Below are 13,127 nucleotides of genomic sequence, written 5' to 3'. Positions count from 1 at the left end.
TTTCTTCATTATGTGTGGTGGTTAAGTGTTGAGGAATTTGGATATCTTGGTGTCTTCTAGGGACAGGAGGGTAACACTGCTGGCTTTTTAATTTTTTTCTATTAAGCGTTTTAAAGTGGGTATAACTGGTAGCTGGCCTGTGATGTGTTCAGGGACGTTAGGGAGTATATCATTTAGTATTTTAGTTGCAGGCTCTTAGCAGCTAGCGCTCTGCTCTCTAAAATGTTGTGATACATGCCTTACTTCAATTTGACTGACTTTTGGGGGGTGGTTGTTTCATCTTATATTAATAACAACATCATATTTTGCACTTTTCCAACTGATAGTTTCCATGCTTGCACTGTTTTCTCTGTAAGTGTAGTCCATGTGAAGGAGTACTTGTTTCCCATTCTGTGATGTGATGTATCTTGATCTTTCTGTCATTATGTCTGAAAATAGTGCAATAATACAAATTAAATGTAAAAAAATGTATATGAAATTTTTTATTGGCATACTAAGGGCCAGATTACGATGAAGGTGGAACCCACACCGACAACGCGTCGGTGGTGGTCCCTCCACCATCCTAACCATGTTTTTTGCCTGCCATATTACAATGGCGGGCGGATGGTTGACAGTTGGAAAGCCTGACCATCATGTATCTGACGTGCTCCTTGAGCCCACCCATGCGTCAGAGGGAGTTATATTCTCTACAATGGTGGCCGTGCCTGCTAGGTTACAATGTCCCTTTCTGCACGCCGTTTCATGGTGGTTTAACTGCCATGAAAAGGTAGGCGTAAAGGGACTTTGGGGGCCCATATTGGGCCCCCTTCCTCTCTGGCCCTCAGCTGTGGGTTTTGGGGGCACCTGTGGTGCCCCTCTACATATCCCTGCACCATGTGGCAGGCACCGCATGGTGCCTGCAACACATAGTGCAGGGATATGTGAAGTGTCCCCTTTTCGTACTGCAGCTTGTGCTGGGGTGTGTCTCCCCACCAAAAAAACAACTCCTAGACCATAGCCTGGGCAGGAAATTACATTCTCTTGGTTGAGGAGAGTACTGTTACAAAAATGATATTAATTGAGTCTGTGGGCCTGGTTATGAGCCGCTCATTATAAAAAATCCCTCAGGCTTCTTTAAATTATGGCATTCTAAACTAGCCAAAATTTAACAGGGGAAATGTGTAGGGTATTTACTGTATCATGCGGCTTTTGGAGTGTTAAACACCAAAATCTGATTGTTATTCCCAATAGTTGGTAATAGGTGTTATTTATCGCACTCAATAAATAACGTACATCATGGTATAATTATTAATCAGGGGTGATAAATAACACCTAGCTCGAAATCAGGGCCTGGGTGTTTCTATGGCACACAGCTCATGTAACTGTATATGGTATTGATTAAAAAATTTAAGGTGAGAGAGGGCGGGAGGAAGGATGGGAGGGCCATCATTTCTCACTCAAGACCTCACCTCTCATGAGTCATGGCTCCACCCCACCCTCAACAATGGTAATAAATAGCATATTACACTCAGACTGAGGTTGCTTGGTCCAAAGAGGGTGATGACTGAGAAGCCTGAGATCCATAAGTTATAGATTGCCCACTGGACAGCAGTTGATGACTTAAAACCTAACCCTAGTAAAATTAAAATAATAATGATTTGCCTTCTTTGAGCTAAGCACTTTTGGCCCCGTCTACTGTCCAATGTTCTTAGGGCAGTTTAGATCAAGGGGTAAAACTGGATCAAGATCTCATTCATGTTATGCACAGCAACCTTTGTCCAGAGACACAAGCTTCACCTCTAGCGACCAGGTTACTAAATGGTGTTTATCTAGGTCCTTCCAGCACACATTGTCTATGCTGTAGATGGTACCATCTGCAGCTGTTCCAAGTCTGCTGACTCATTCTTGTTACTCTTTTCGTTCAGCTGCTTTTAATGCATTGCATGTGACCTCTATTGCTCAGAAGCTCCAATTCAAGATCCAATATGCTTAACATTTTGCACCTAATGCACATGTTTCATCATCTTATGTCAGTGATGCACTAAGAGGCACCTGAGAAATGAAGAATGAGGAAGGCCAGTGCAAGTGTTGGTCACTTCTTTTCATGGTGTAAAGCTCTGCTTATCTCTTCCTACGCCAAACCAATGTGCTGGTCATCACATGGCATTCAAAAAGTCCTTAAATTCTGCATTCAATTTAGCTTTTCCATATGCTTCTATAATGTTCGTTGCTGCACCTAGCACCAATACACCATTAATTCATGAACAACTAGCTTGTCAAGTTTCATAAGGCGTACTATAACATAAAATAATACACCTACAAACAAGTGCGTGAGATCTTTGCAAAATACTTTGTAATCATCGAGAGTCTCGGGACCCTGGAAAGCTGGCGTTGAAATATCATTGGCACCTTTACAAGTGCTGGATCTAGGCTCCAAACGTCATTGGCACAGCAGCTTTGAACATATTTCAAGCCAGTTAGCTGCTTCAGTTTGGATGAATTTAGGGATGGACTATCCTACTGAAATAATACAATCACGCCCATATTCAGACAGGCTAATGGGCCCGAAGCAAGTCTGACATCGTGACACTGTTTCCTGCAGATGGCCATGTTGCTGTAGATGACTGAGGGTGTACCCCAAACAGACCTGCCAAGAAATTAACATGTGCATAGGTCATTCACATTATGACCCGGAGTGACAAATTTCCCCTGTAATGTTCAAATGCTTTTTTTTATCGGGTAAGTGGTGCACGCCTGCTTTAAAACACTGTTTGTTTAAGTTGATAACTCCAAGTGATTCTGCAAGTAGGCCAAGGATGATGAGTTCACTGGTCTGCAAGCTTCTTATTTAAAAAATCACCTCCTTTCGTAACCATGGTGATAAAAGCTCTTAAACAGGATAAATTAGAAGAGCAGGTTTATTGGTACAACCATCAACAGCAAGACACAGCAACTGAATCTGTACTTAGAATGTAACCATTCTATCTATGATGTAGAGTACACAGTGTTCTTTTAAAGAGACAGTGAACATAGCACATCCCCTAACCATAATAAAAGAAAGAAGAAATTAAACTTAAAGACAAAACAGCATTAAGAGAAACAGTATAAAAAGATAAATTAATACAGAACATAATCCCTAAATGTCCTAGGAGCCTGTCTTGACCTAGGAGCTTGTCTTGATCTACCAAACACATTTTCTTGGTTAAGACTAGAAGAAGTGCGAGTGCGACTGGAATTATCAATGGACCCGGAACCATTACTAGAATGATTCTTAAACTCAGTACACTTTGTCAATGTAGACATGTTCCAAGTGCACCCATTGTCTAAAGTCAAAACAGTTTCCTTAATAGCAGTAATGATGAAAGGACCACTGAAATTGGAAGTACCCTTGTGTCCATATTTTGGTTTCTTCACAAGAACACTATCACCCACATTCCATTTCCTAAATTTGACAGCCATCCTATTATCATAGCGTTGTTTATACTTCCATTGATACTTAGCCAGCGCATCTCTTCTTCTCAACTCACTCTCACCACTATCATCACAAACCTTCTCAGGAAGCCAAGCTGGGTTGAGCTTGGAATTAGCCATTCTCCCCCATAAGGCTTCAAAAGGAGACCTCTGCATGACAGCATTGGGAACTGTGCGATGCGCCCACCAGGTCTCGCTCAACACACTGCTGAAAGAAACTTTAGACTCCAAAACCCTTTGCGCACAACTCTTTACAACCCTATTCATTCGCTCAGTAAGTCCATTCGCTTGAGGCGAATAAAGTGCTGTCCTCTGGTGAATAATTCCAAGATCTTTAAGAAAAACATTAATCTCATTGGAGGTAAATTGTACCCCATTATCAGTGAGCACATACTTAGGCACCCCTTCTGACACAAACACATCCTTAAGGAACTCAATTATGGTTCTAGAATTTACCCCAGCCATTTATTTTGAAATCACCCACTTCGAAGTGTAATCCACCAACAATACCACAAACCTCTCATGTGAGGGCATGAGCTCAAAAGGACCCGCAATATCCAACCCCACTTTAGTCCAAACTGTAACAGGAACTTCTACTGGAGAAAGAGGAGACTGGCTATTGGTGTGTGATTTGTCATTAGCTGCACACAAATGACAATCCTTTACAACAGCTTCCACCATCCGATCCATACCAGGCCACCAGTATCTCTCTCTGATGCGAGCCTTGGTGAGGTTCCACCCCAGATGACCCTCGTGAGCCAAGTTAACAACTTTCTCTCTCAAATCACCTGATGGTACAAGTCTGTCCCCTCTCAATAAGTTATCCTGCCAAAACGTCAAATCATTTCTCACCGTCCAATATGACTCATTGTCAAGTTGATCATACCTAGGCCAACCATTTCTGATGACATCCCTCAAAGACTGAAAAACGACATCAATCACAACACAACTCAACCATTCATCCTTTTATAAAGAAGATTCCACTACCCAATATACACACTCCATGCTACCTGAAAAACCATCTCTTTCAATCGGCAACCTAGATAAACAGTCCGCAGGCTTGTTATTTTGGCCAGAAATGTATTGCACAATAAAATTAAACTCTTGTAGTCCCTCACTCCATCTTTTCAATCTAGGTGTCATATGATCATTCTGATGGCAAGAAAATATTTGAAGAAGAGGGTGATGGTCAGACCTAACAACAAACGGAATTCCCCACAAAAAGTATTTGAAATGATGTATCGACCAAAATACTGCCAACGCTTCCTTCTCAATGCAAGAGTAATTCATTTCTGCATCCTTCAAAGCTCTTGAAGCAAAGGCCACTACAACTTCCTCCCCATTCACAATCTGAGAAAGTACTGCGCCAAGACCTTTGGGGCTGGCATCGGTTATGACAATAGTTTTTAGTTTAGAATCAAAATGGCCCAAAGAGGGCATTTTACCAATCTCAGTCTTTATTGACCGGAACGCTTCTTCACAATCACTAGACCAAGAGAACCGTACACACTTTTTCAAAAGAGATCTTATAGGCTCAACAATGCTCGCAAAACCTTTGACAAACTTGGAATAAAATTCCGCCATGCCTAAAAAAGATTTAGCCTGGTCTTTATCTTCTGGAGCCGGTGCCTTAACAATACTCTCAGCCAATTCTAACTTCGGTTGTATCCCATTCCCTGAAATTACATGTCCAAGATAAGTGACTGAGTCCAAACCAATTCTACATTTCTCTTTCTTAACTGTGAGTCCCCTATCTCTTAATCTGTACAACACCAATCTTAACACTGCATCATGCTCCCTTACATCCACACCATGAATCAAAATATCATCCTGGAAAAACATCACATTCCGTAGATCTCCAAGAGCCATTTTCATCACCCTTTGAAAGCAAGCAGCTGCCGAGGCCAACCCAAAGGGCATTCTTAAGAACTGATAAGCACCAAGGGGTGTAACAAAGGATGATAAGTGTCTAGACTCCTGATGTAAAACAATCTGATGGTACGCTGAAGAGAGGTCTAGAACACTAAAAATGTTTGCTCCTTTCAAGATACTGATTGATTCAGATATATTCGGCAGGGGCTGCCGATCAACCCAAATACATTCATTTAGTCCACGCAAGTCCACACACATTCTCACAGCTTTGCCACCATCCTTGGGTGCCAAAACCACCGGACTCAACCATTCTGAAGACTCAATCTCTTCTATTACTCCTAATTTCAATAATTTCTCAATCTCCAGTTTCATGGGCTCAATCATCATATTCGGTACTTTTCGAACTTTATGTACACACGGTTTTGCCGATTTCTTAAGGATAATCCTGTGTTCAAATCCTTTTAAACATCCCAATGTATCCAATAACACTTTAGGATATTCAGAAAATATTTTGTCAGAATCACACACACTGCTAACCCCATCTGGAAGAACACAAGAAAGCAAATCTTCCATAAGCATGACTTGATCATGGGGATTTTTAGCACAAGGATTTAGGACTATTCCAAAGTCATGTTGATCTTTCCATCCAAGAAGATTATATCCTCTAACAGCTACATAAACTTTGCCAGTAATTTCTTTACCCCTGAAAGAAATCTTAGCCACTGTATACCCCAGAATATCTATTTTTGACCGACCATAGCTTAGAGGAGCAATGTCTGGAGGTAAAAGTGGAACATTTTCTAGACCAACAACCTCATCCCAAATTTTGTTTCCAATTGAAGTGAAAGGAGATCCTGAATCCGCCATGAGTTTAAATACATACTTGTCAATCCCTATATCACAGAATGGCATAGTAACTCGTTCAGAATCAACATTCTCTCCAATTTCTTTTACATTTGACACAACAACAATGCGTATAATGTCAGAAACATTTTCACTAGTCTCTTTCTTTTTGCTAGACTTACAAACACGAGCATGATGTCCTTTACCCCCACAATTATTGCAGATGCTGTCTCTTGCATAACAATTTGGAAAATTTGAAGTGTGAGAAAAACTACCACATCTGAAACAACGCATTCTATGATTAGTATATGAACATTATTGCCGAAAATCTCGTTCCTTAGGTAAGGAAGTCTCTTTACTAAAGGAGGGACGAGTTTCTTGAGAATTCTTCTGAGCTAATGAGTTCTTTTGAGACAGTTTGTTTCTTGAGTTAACCAAAACTTTGGCAATACCATCAGGACATTTTTCCAAAAAATCATCTTCTTCCAGTCTATATACTACATCCTGATTTTTCTTTTTATTGTCATCCAAAGTGTGATTCGCTTCCTCTTTATTTTTTCTTATCTCTTTAACCCAAGTGGAAGTATTCTCCATGCCTTCTACAATAGCCATAGCCTCTTTTAGAGTAGGGTTCCTTGATAATAATTTTTCTTGGACTCTTGTACTGTTCGTGCATCTTATGAGCTGATCTCTCACAAGTGATTCCGATAATTCTCCAAAATCACAAGTGCGTGCAAGAGTTTTTAGGGCAGCCACATATGTACCTACTCGTTCAACAGGACCTTGTATGCGAGTGAAGAATGTATGGTGTTCTAAGACAACGTTAATTCTGGGACCAAAATAATTTTCCAACATAGACATGGACATTTCAAAAATATCTGAAGGTTCACCATCAGCTTCACCCACTGGTATAGTATCCATGCTATCATATGTGTGTCTACCTTCAACCCCTAAATTATGCAATAAAATTGCTTGCTTCCTTGCGGCTGAAACCTTTCCCCCCCAATTGCCACCAAATACGAGTCAAACAAGTTTCGCCATCTCTTCCAAGGAAGTATAGGTTCCCCTTCCTCAGAAAGAAATGGTGGGGGTTGTGACATACTTGAACTAGTAGCCATATTGCTAAAATAAGTATGTTAATACCAAAATATATAACACACATAACAAAACGTGAATCAAAATCTGAAATGTCTATCTTTGAATAAAGAGAATATAACTCACTTCTCATACAATATCATGGAGAGTCAATGTCCTCTTGTGCACATCGACGTTGTATATTTTAAGATAAAAGTATTCGATTTATGATTTATGAATGCATCGATTCGCTGCCGTGCACATCGGCGTGATCAGTTATTATTGCAATCCAAAATGTGTTGCTAGTTACTATGGCAATCCAAAATGCCAAATCCAAAATGCGCTATGGTGCGCATCGGCGTGATGAGTTACTATGGTGATCTAAAATGGCCGCTGTGATGAAATGACGCTGCACATTGCGTGCGTTGTGCGTCATAGGTCAAAGTTCTTTTGTTTCCAGCGTTGCGTCGCGTTTAGTCAGGAAGAAGCCGATCTTAGAACAAAGATGCCGGAGGAGCCGGAGAACGTGCCGAAGGAGCGTGCAAGCTACACGCGATGCCACACGCGGAGCTTACTTCAAAGAAAAACAATGTGCCGAGAAGCAACTGTAACTGTTGAACAGGTGAACAAATACAATAAAAGTTACCTGTTTTTTTAAATATTAGTGCAAGTAGCAAACATCCCAAAGTAATCCTTAAGATATGTACTAGGTAGCAGGCAAACAGTTAACCGATTTTTTTTTTTATGTGAAATTCCAGATTTTTCACAATAAGCAAATAGTCAATCCAAAGGAAGTAGAAAGCATAAATCAAATGAAAAGTTCAGGAATCCAAATAAGGAGTGTTGCAATAAATCCAAATAATCCGCAGTATCTATACAGTATCCAAGTACAGTAGTTAGTCCAAGATGAATCCACAATCCAAATTTCTCTAAACCAAGTCCAAACCAAAATTCCAATTGTAGGGGAGTTGATGGTTGTAAATGCTTGTCCCCAATCAAGCCTTGACCCTCGTTGCCAGTGATAAAAGCTCTTATACAGGATAAATTAGAAGAGCAGGTTTATTGGTACAACCATCAACAGCAAGACACAGCAACTGACTCTGTACTTAGAAAGTAATCATTCTATCTATGATGTAGAGTACACAGTGTTCTTTTAAAGAGACAGTAAACATAACACATGGTTACTGAAGACCACACGTATCAAAGCAAGGTGCCCTTTGACAAGGAAAAGGAGGACCGACTTGTTTCAGCTGGAAATAAAACCAAATTACTTCTGAAAAGAAAAATCTGCATAAACAGAACTAATGGTAAGTAGGCACTAATGGCTGCAGCTTAATGGGGGTGGCGGGTCGGGTGGCTGCTGCCTCTCAGTTCCCGACGCAGGAAGCTCCCAGTCTCCCCTAGCCAATCACAACATTGCTGTTACCATGACAGCAGCATCGTAATTGGTCTGAGCACTGTGGTTCGGCGCTCAGAGAGGGACTCCAAAAACTCTTAAAAACCTGGATCTTGGCTGCCCCACATCACACTGTGCTATCTCTCCCATGTGCTCACTAAGTTCTTCACCTCAGATTTCCATGTTTCCGCTAGCGCCAAGATGCTCCTTGGAGTGCACATTGCGCTTTATAAATGCGTACTTTCATTCATTAATTCATTCACTGGAAAGCTGTGCATGTTCTCCACCCAGGCTGTGTATTGCAGCCGGTGGAGAACATTCAAAGTGCTCATGACTGTTTTGCTGGCTCACGACGGGCTGGTCAAACCATCATGCACACTTAAGAGAGTGCCCACCACTTCTCCTGTGACCGCAGCCCCACCCCAGCTGCGCCATGATAAGAACTGCATGATTATCATTTCATTTTTCCTTTTTGAACTGCTCACAGAGCAGTGGGGCGGCGCTCCTCCGCCTTAGCGGAGAAGCCACTCCTGTAAGTAGGGAAGAGAAGAAATTAAGAAAGAGCAGAAACTGATAAGGAAAGTAGAGATGCAAAGGAGGAATAGCATGAACTGATGTGAGGAAAGGAAAAGGAAGATACATTTTGAAGAGGCAGAAAAGGGAAGAAGGTGGGTATAAGTAGCACTAACAATGAGGAGGCGAACAAGAAAAAAAGGAAGAACACGGACTGAAGAAAAGAGTGTCAGGGAAGTGACGAAAAGGAAGGTGAACACATTATTAATTACAAGCAAGTAAAGAAAAGCAGTGTGAGTAGAAAATGATGAGGCAAGAACGATTGAAAAAGGAAAAAATGTAGGAGAGCAAAAACTGATGAAGAGACGAAGAAAGAGAAAAACAGGAGGAGCACAGAAACTTATGGAAAGAGAGGGGATTGATCAAAAAGTGAGGTAAGAAAAGATGGTTTGGAACAAACAGAATGTTAGATGCACAATGGAAAGGATGAGGGAAAGTATGAACTAATGAAGAGAAGGGGAAGTTAAGAGAAAAGATAAAGCATTGCAGAAACTGATAAGGTGAAGAGATGAGGGGAGAGGGAGCAGGAGAAGTGAGGAAGGAGAGAAGAAAGAGGAGATGTGAAAGAAGCGTAAAGGGCGTAGGACTCAATGAGAAGTGGAAGTTATGTGAAAAAAAGAGGTAAAAAGTAAGTGAAAACAAGGTAAATAAAATAAAAGGAGAGTGACCGGGAACTGCTGGAAAAGGGTGGAAAATAAAATAAGCACTGACAAAGACAATCAGTCTCGCTTTGCCAATGCTTTGTGGTCACCTCTGTGGGCTCTGTCAATGGTGGATACTTTTAAAATTCACCAGCATTGGCAAAGCCAGCAGTGTTGAACAGCAATGTTGACAACCTATTTGTCATTCTTTCAAGATTGCCACCACGTTGCATGATGCAATGTAGTGTGATGCAGTCCTACAGCCATCATTAAAGTAAAGCTATCTTGAAAGTATATAAAATTGTATTTTCTATACTTTCAAGAAGGCCTCTATGTTACGTTGCGTAAAGTGATGTGAAGCAATGCGTCTCCTATCTTTAAAATATAGCACATTATTTCCTAAACTTTTAAGATCGCTGTCTTATTATGTCATGTAGTATCATGCAACGCCGTGGCCATCTTGAAAGTATAAAATCATCATTTTTTATACTTACAAGATGGCTGTTGCAGTGTATAGAGCCACTTTGTGTCATGGTTACTGCTACTGTCATTGCCAACGCATTTTAAAAACATCTGGAATGGGCAATGCCAATAGGGGTGGCCAGCATGGAGTAGGAGAGGGGCAGAGAGAGAGGCAGTTAGAGATGGCTGGGAGGTGGAGAGAAAGCCTGGGTAGTGGAGAGAGAGATGAAGGAGGAGAGAGAGATGAAGGAAGGGGAAATAGATGAGGAAGCGTAGAGAGAGTGAGTCCACTTCAGGGTTTGTGTGGAACACACTAACGGAAAGTGACACACACATTGACTGCTAAAAAATAACAAGTAAAAGACTACTAAAAAAAGAAAAATAGTTCTATGACTGTAGCAGTAGAGGGATACAAAGCCAGATTAAAGAAGAAATCCTCCAAAGGTGAGACACATACAAGAAGAGGCAGGGAAGCGATCCAATGAAGAGCAGGACAATCAGAAATAAAAGAAAAACATCTAGTCATGAGCAAGGGCTGACACAAAGCCCACTCTTTCTAGCATTGTCTGCACTGCTGTCTGTGAGACTGCAAATAGGAAGGGAGGGAGGACCTGGTTTGTTCAGATAACAGAAGAAATGTTTGGCCATGTGTACTAAAGCTGTAATCTTTATTTACTTTAGGAGGTTAACTACTATGAGTGGTAGGTGTAAGGTAGAGATATAGATTGGTCACAACCAACATAGTGATGATGAAAATCAATGAAAAAGTCGCACCAGAAATTAGTATGATGACAGTTTACTTGAAATTACAGTGGATGGATCCAGTATAGGAGACAAGAATTCGACACCCCTGTATCAGAAATCCCATAAATAGAACTAGCTGATAAGAGCTACCCCACTTTCAGGTTTGTGACAGAATATTGCTCAGATAGAGATGCGTGCATGTACTGCACAAAACTCAGCACTATCTGGGACACAACAGGTCGTGTGGGTAGGATGAATGCACACTGTTCTCCCATAATATTCAAATTTGCAGTTATTACCACACCACCAAATGTTTTCCCTGGTAAATTTTGCATATTAAGCCTACTGAAATGTTCTAGATCAAAACATGTAGTACTTTCAAACACATGCAGATTGTGGGACAGAAAGCATTAACATAAGCATTCAATTCTCAATTTCCATGAGGAAAACCCTATGATATACGCATTCTACCAGGTGAGGTCAATCCCTCTCCCACATTCGGCCCACTTATGATCAGGGACATAGAAATAACCACTGAGAGTAGTATTCTGAGTGAAGGAATTAATAGGCACAAATGGTAACCTTAGTAATTCACTTGTGTGATGCAACATTTAGAACAAGACAGAATATTCAAATCTGTACATAATCCTGACATGTTTCTCTGATACATGTGTTTAATGAAGACTTGCCCCTTACCTGTCACATAAAAGTTAATACTCCGACGGTCCTTTCCTACTTTGTTGGTTGCCACGCAGCTGTAGACCCCAGAAGATTTTGATTCAGCCACAACCAGAGTACTAGCAGTCTGAGAAAGAAATCATGAAGTTAGCATTTAACCAAGTAGCTGATTTCTCACACAAATATTTTGAAAAGACCTCTTTAAAAATTGAGGTAAGTTTGTATATTTTTGTTCATACTTTGAAAGCTATTGATTTCAAGAACCTCAGACCTGCATCGAAAACATCCAGTAATTAAATGCTTAAGAGTCTTTGCTCTAGCAAGTCCTCTGCGGAGATACTCCCTTCCCTATCACTGGAAGGTAACTCACATTGATTTGGTACCTGGTTGGTACCCAATGAATCTAATACTAGAAATCCTACAAAACTGGTATGTAATTCCCTGAGGCCCATATGCAACACCTTCCCTCATCCTTTCGTGCTTTGAGAGTTCCCAGTCTAATAAATGCAGAGGTGCGCCATATTTACTACAATACAGCACACCCCTGTGTTTTCCCTAACGCTGGTGCTAAAATTAGCTGCCTAGGGCCAACTCAGGCACCCTTGTACCACAGTGAATATTTGCAGGGAATTATTGTTTACATGGAGGAAGGTGCCCCTTCCTGCACATAAACAATCCATAATAGCTATTTGTTACTTCTACATGCATTCTGCAGCACAAATAGAAGTAGCAAATCATCATTATTTAATGATTGTTTATATGCAGTAAGGGACACCTTCCTGCACATAATCATGAATGGCTTTTTGTTCTTTCTATGTGTGCTGCAGAATACAGCACACATAGAAAAGGCAATAATGGGGGATATAAAAGCATTTCTCCTGGTGTGCCATTCAAACGCTTGCTCTTCCATGGCGTTAGTTTTTGGTGCTTTACAGCTCCTTGCAAATATGGGGCAGGCTCAAAAAGCAATGGGTTTTGTGGTGGAACGCCCACAGCAACACCCATTGCACGCCCCTTAGATACAAAGGACTGTAGTGGAAAGGGGTATATTTATAAGGTGTCGTTAAGTCACGCTAAGTGGTTTAGCCCCACCTTGTATATATTAAGTAAGTAAGTAAGTAACTTTAGCTTTATTCGATTTTTAGGTATAAAATCATAAAAGCACATTGCAAAAAATATATACACATTTACATTTCAAATCATATCACGGTAGATAACATTGTGACATAAAAACTTTTAAGAAAAGTCGGGTAGCAAATCAATAATATGTCCAGTCACGGTCTGAATGTTAAAAGCCCCTCACCCCGGAGCTGTTTTGGCCCAGCCAAAAGTTAGTCTCTTCGATGATCTTGTATAGGGGTGAAGTGAATCTCTAGGATAAAAATCAGATAGAC

General features: G+C 40.8%; 1 protein-coding gene across 1 annotated transcript in view; it reads right to left on the bottom strand.

Annotated features, from left to right (window-relative positions):
- Nucleotides 1-13,127, bottom strand: part of FLT1 (fms related receptor tyrosine kinase 1) — a 451,054-nt gene that overhangs the window by 256,473 nt on the left and 181,454 nt on the right. The window contains exon 12 of the mRNA XM_086935163.1: nt 11,752-11,860. Within this exon, the coding sequence (XP_086791289.1) occupies nt 11,752-11,860 (109 nt within the window). The remainder of the gene's footprint in view (nt 1-11,751; nt 11,861-13,127) is intronic.

Source organism: Lissotriton vulgaris, chromosome 8 (genome assembly GCF_964263255.1).
Source record: "Lissotriton vulgaris chromosome 8, aLisVul1.2, whole genome shotgun sequence".
In the NCBI taxonomy this organism is placed as follows: Eukaryota; Metazoa; Chordata; class Amphibia; order Caudata; family Salamandridae; genus Lissotriton; species Lissotriton vulgaris.
This window is presented reverse-complemented; position numbering and strand designations above follow the sequence as displayed.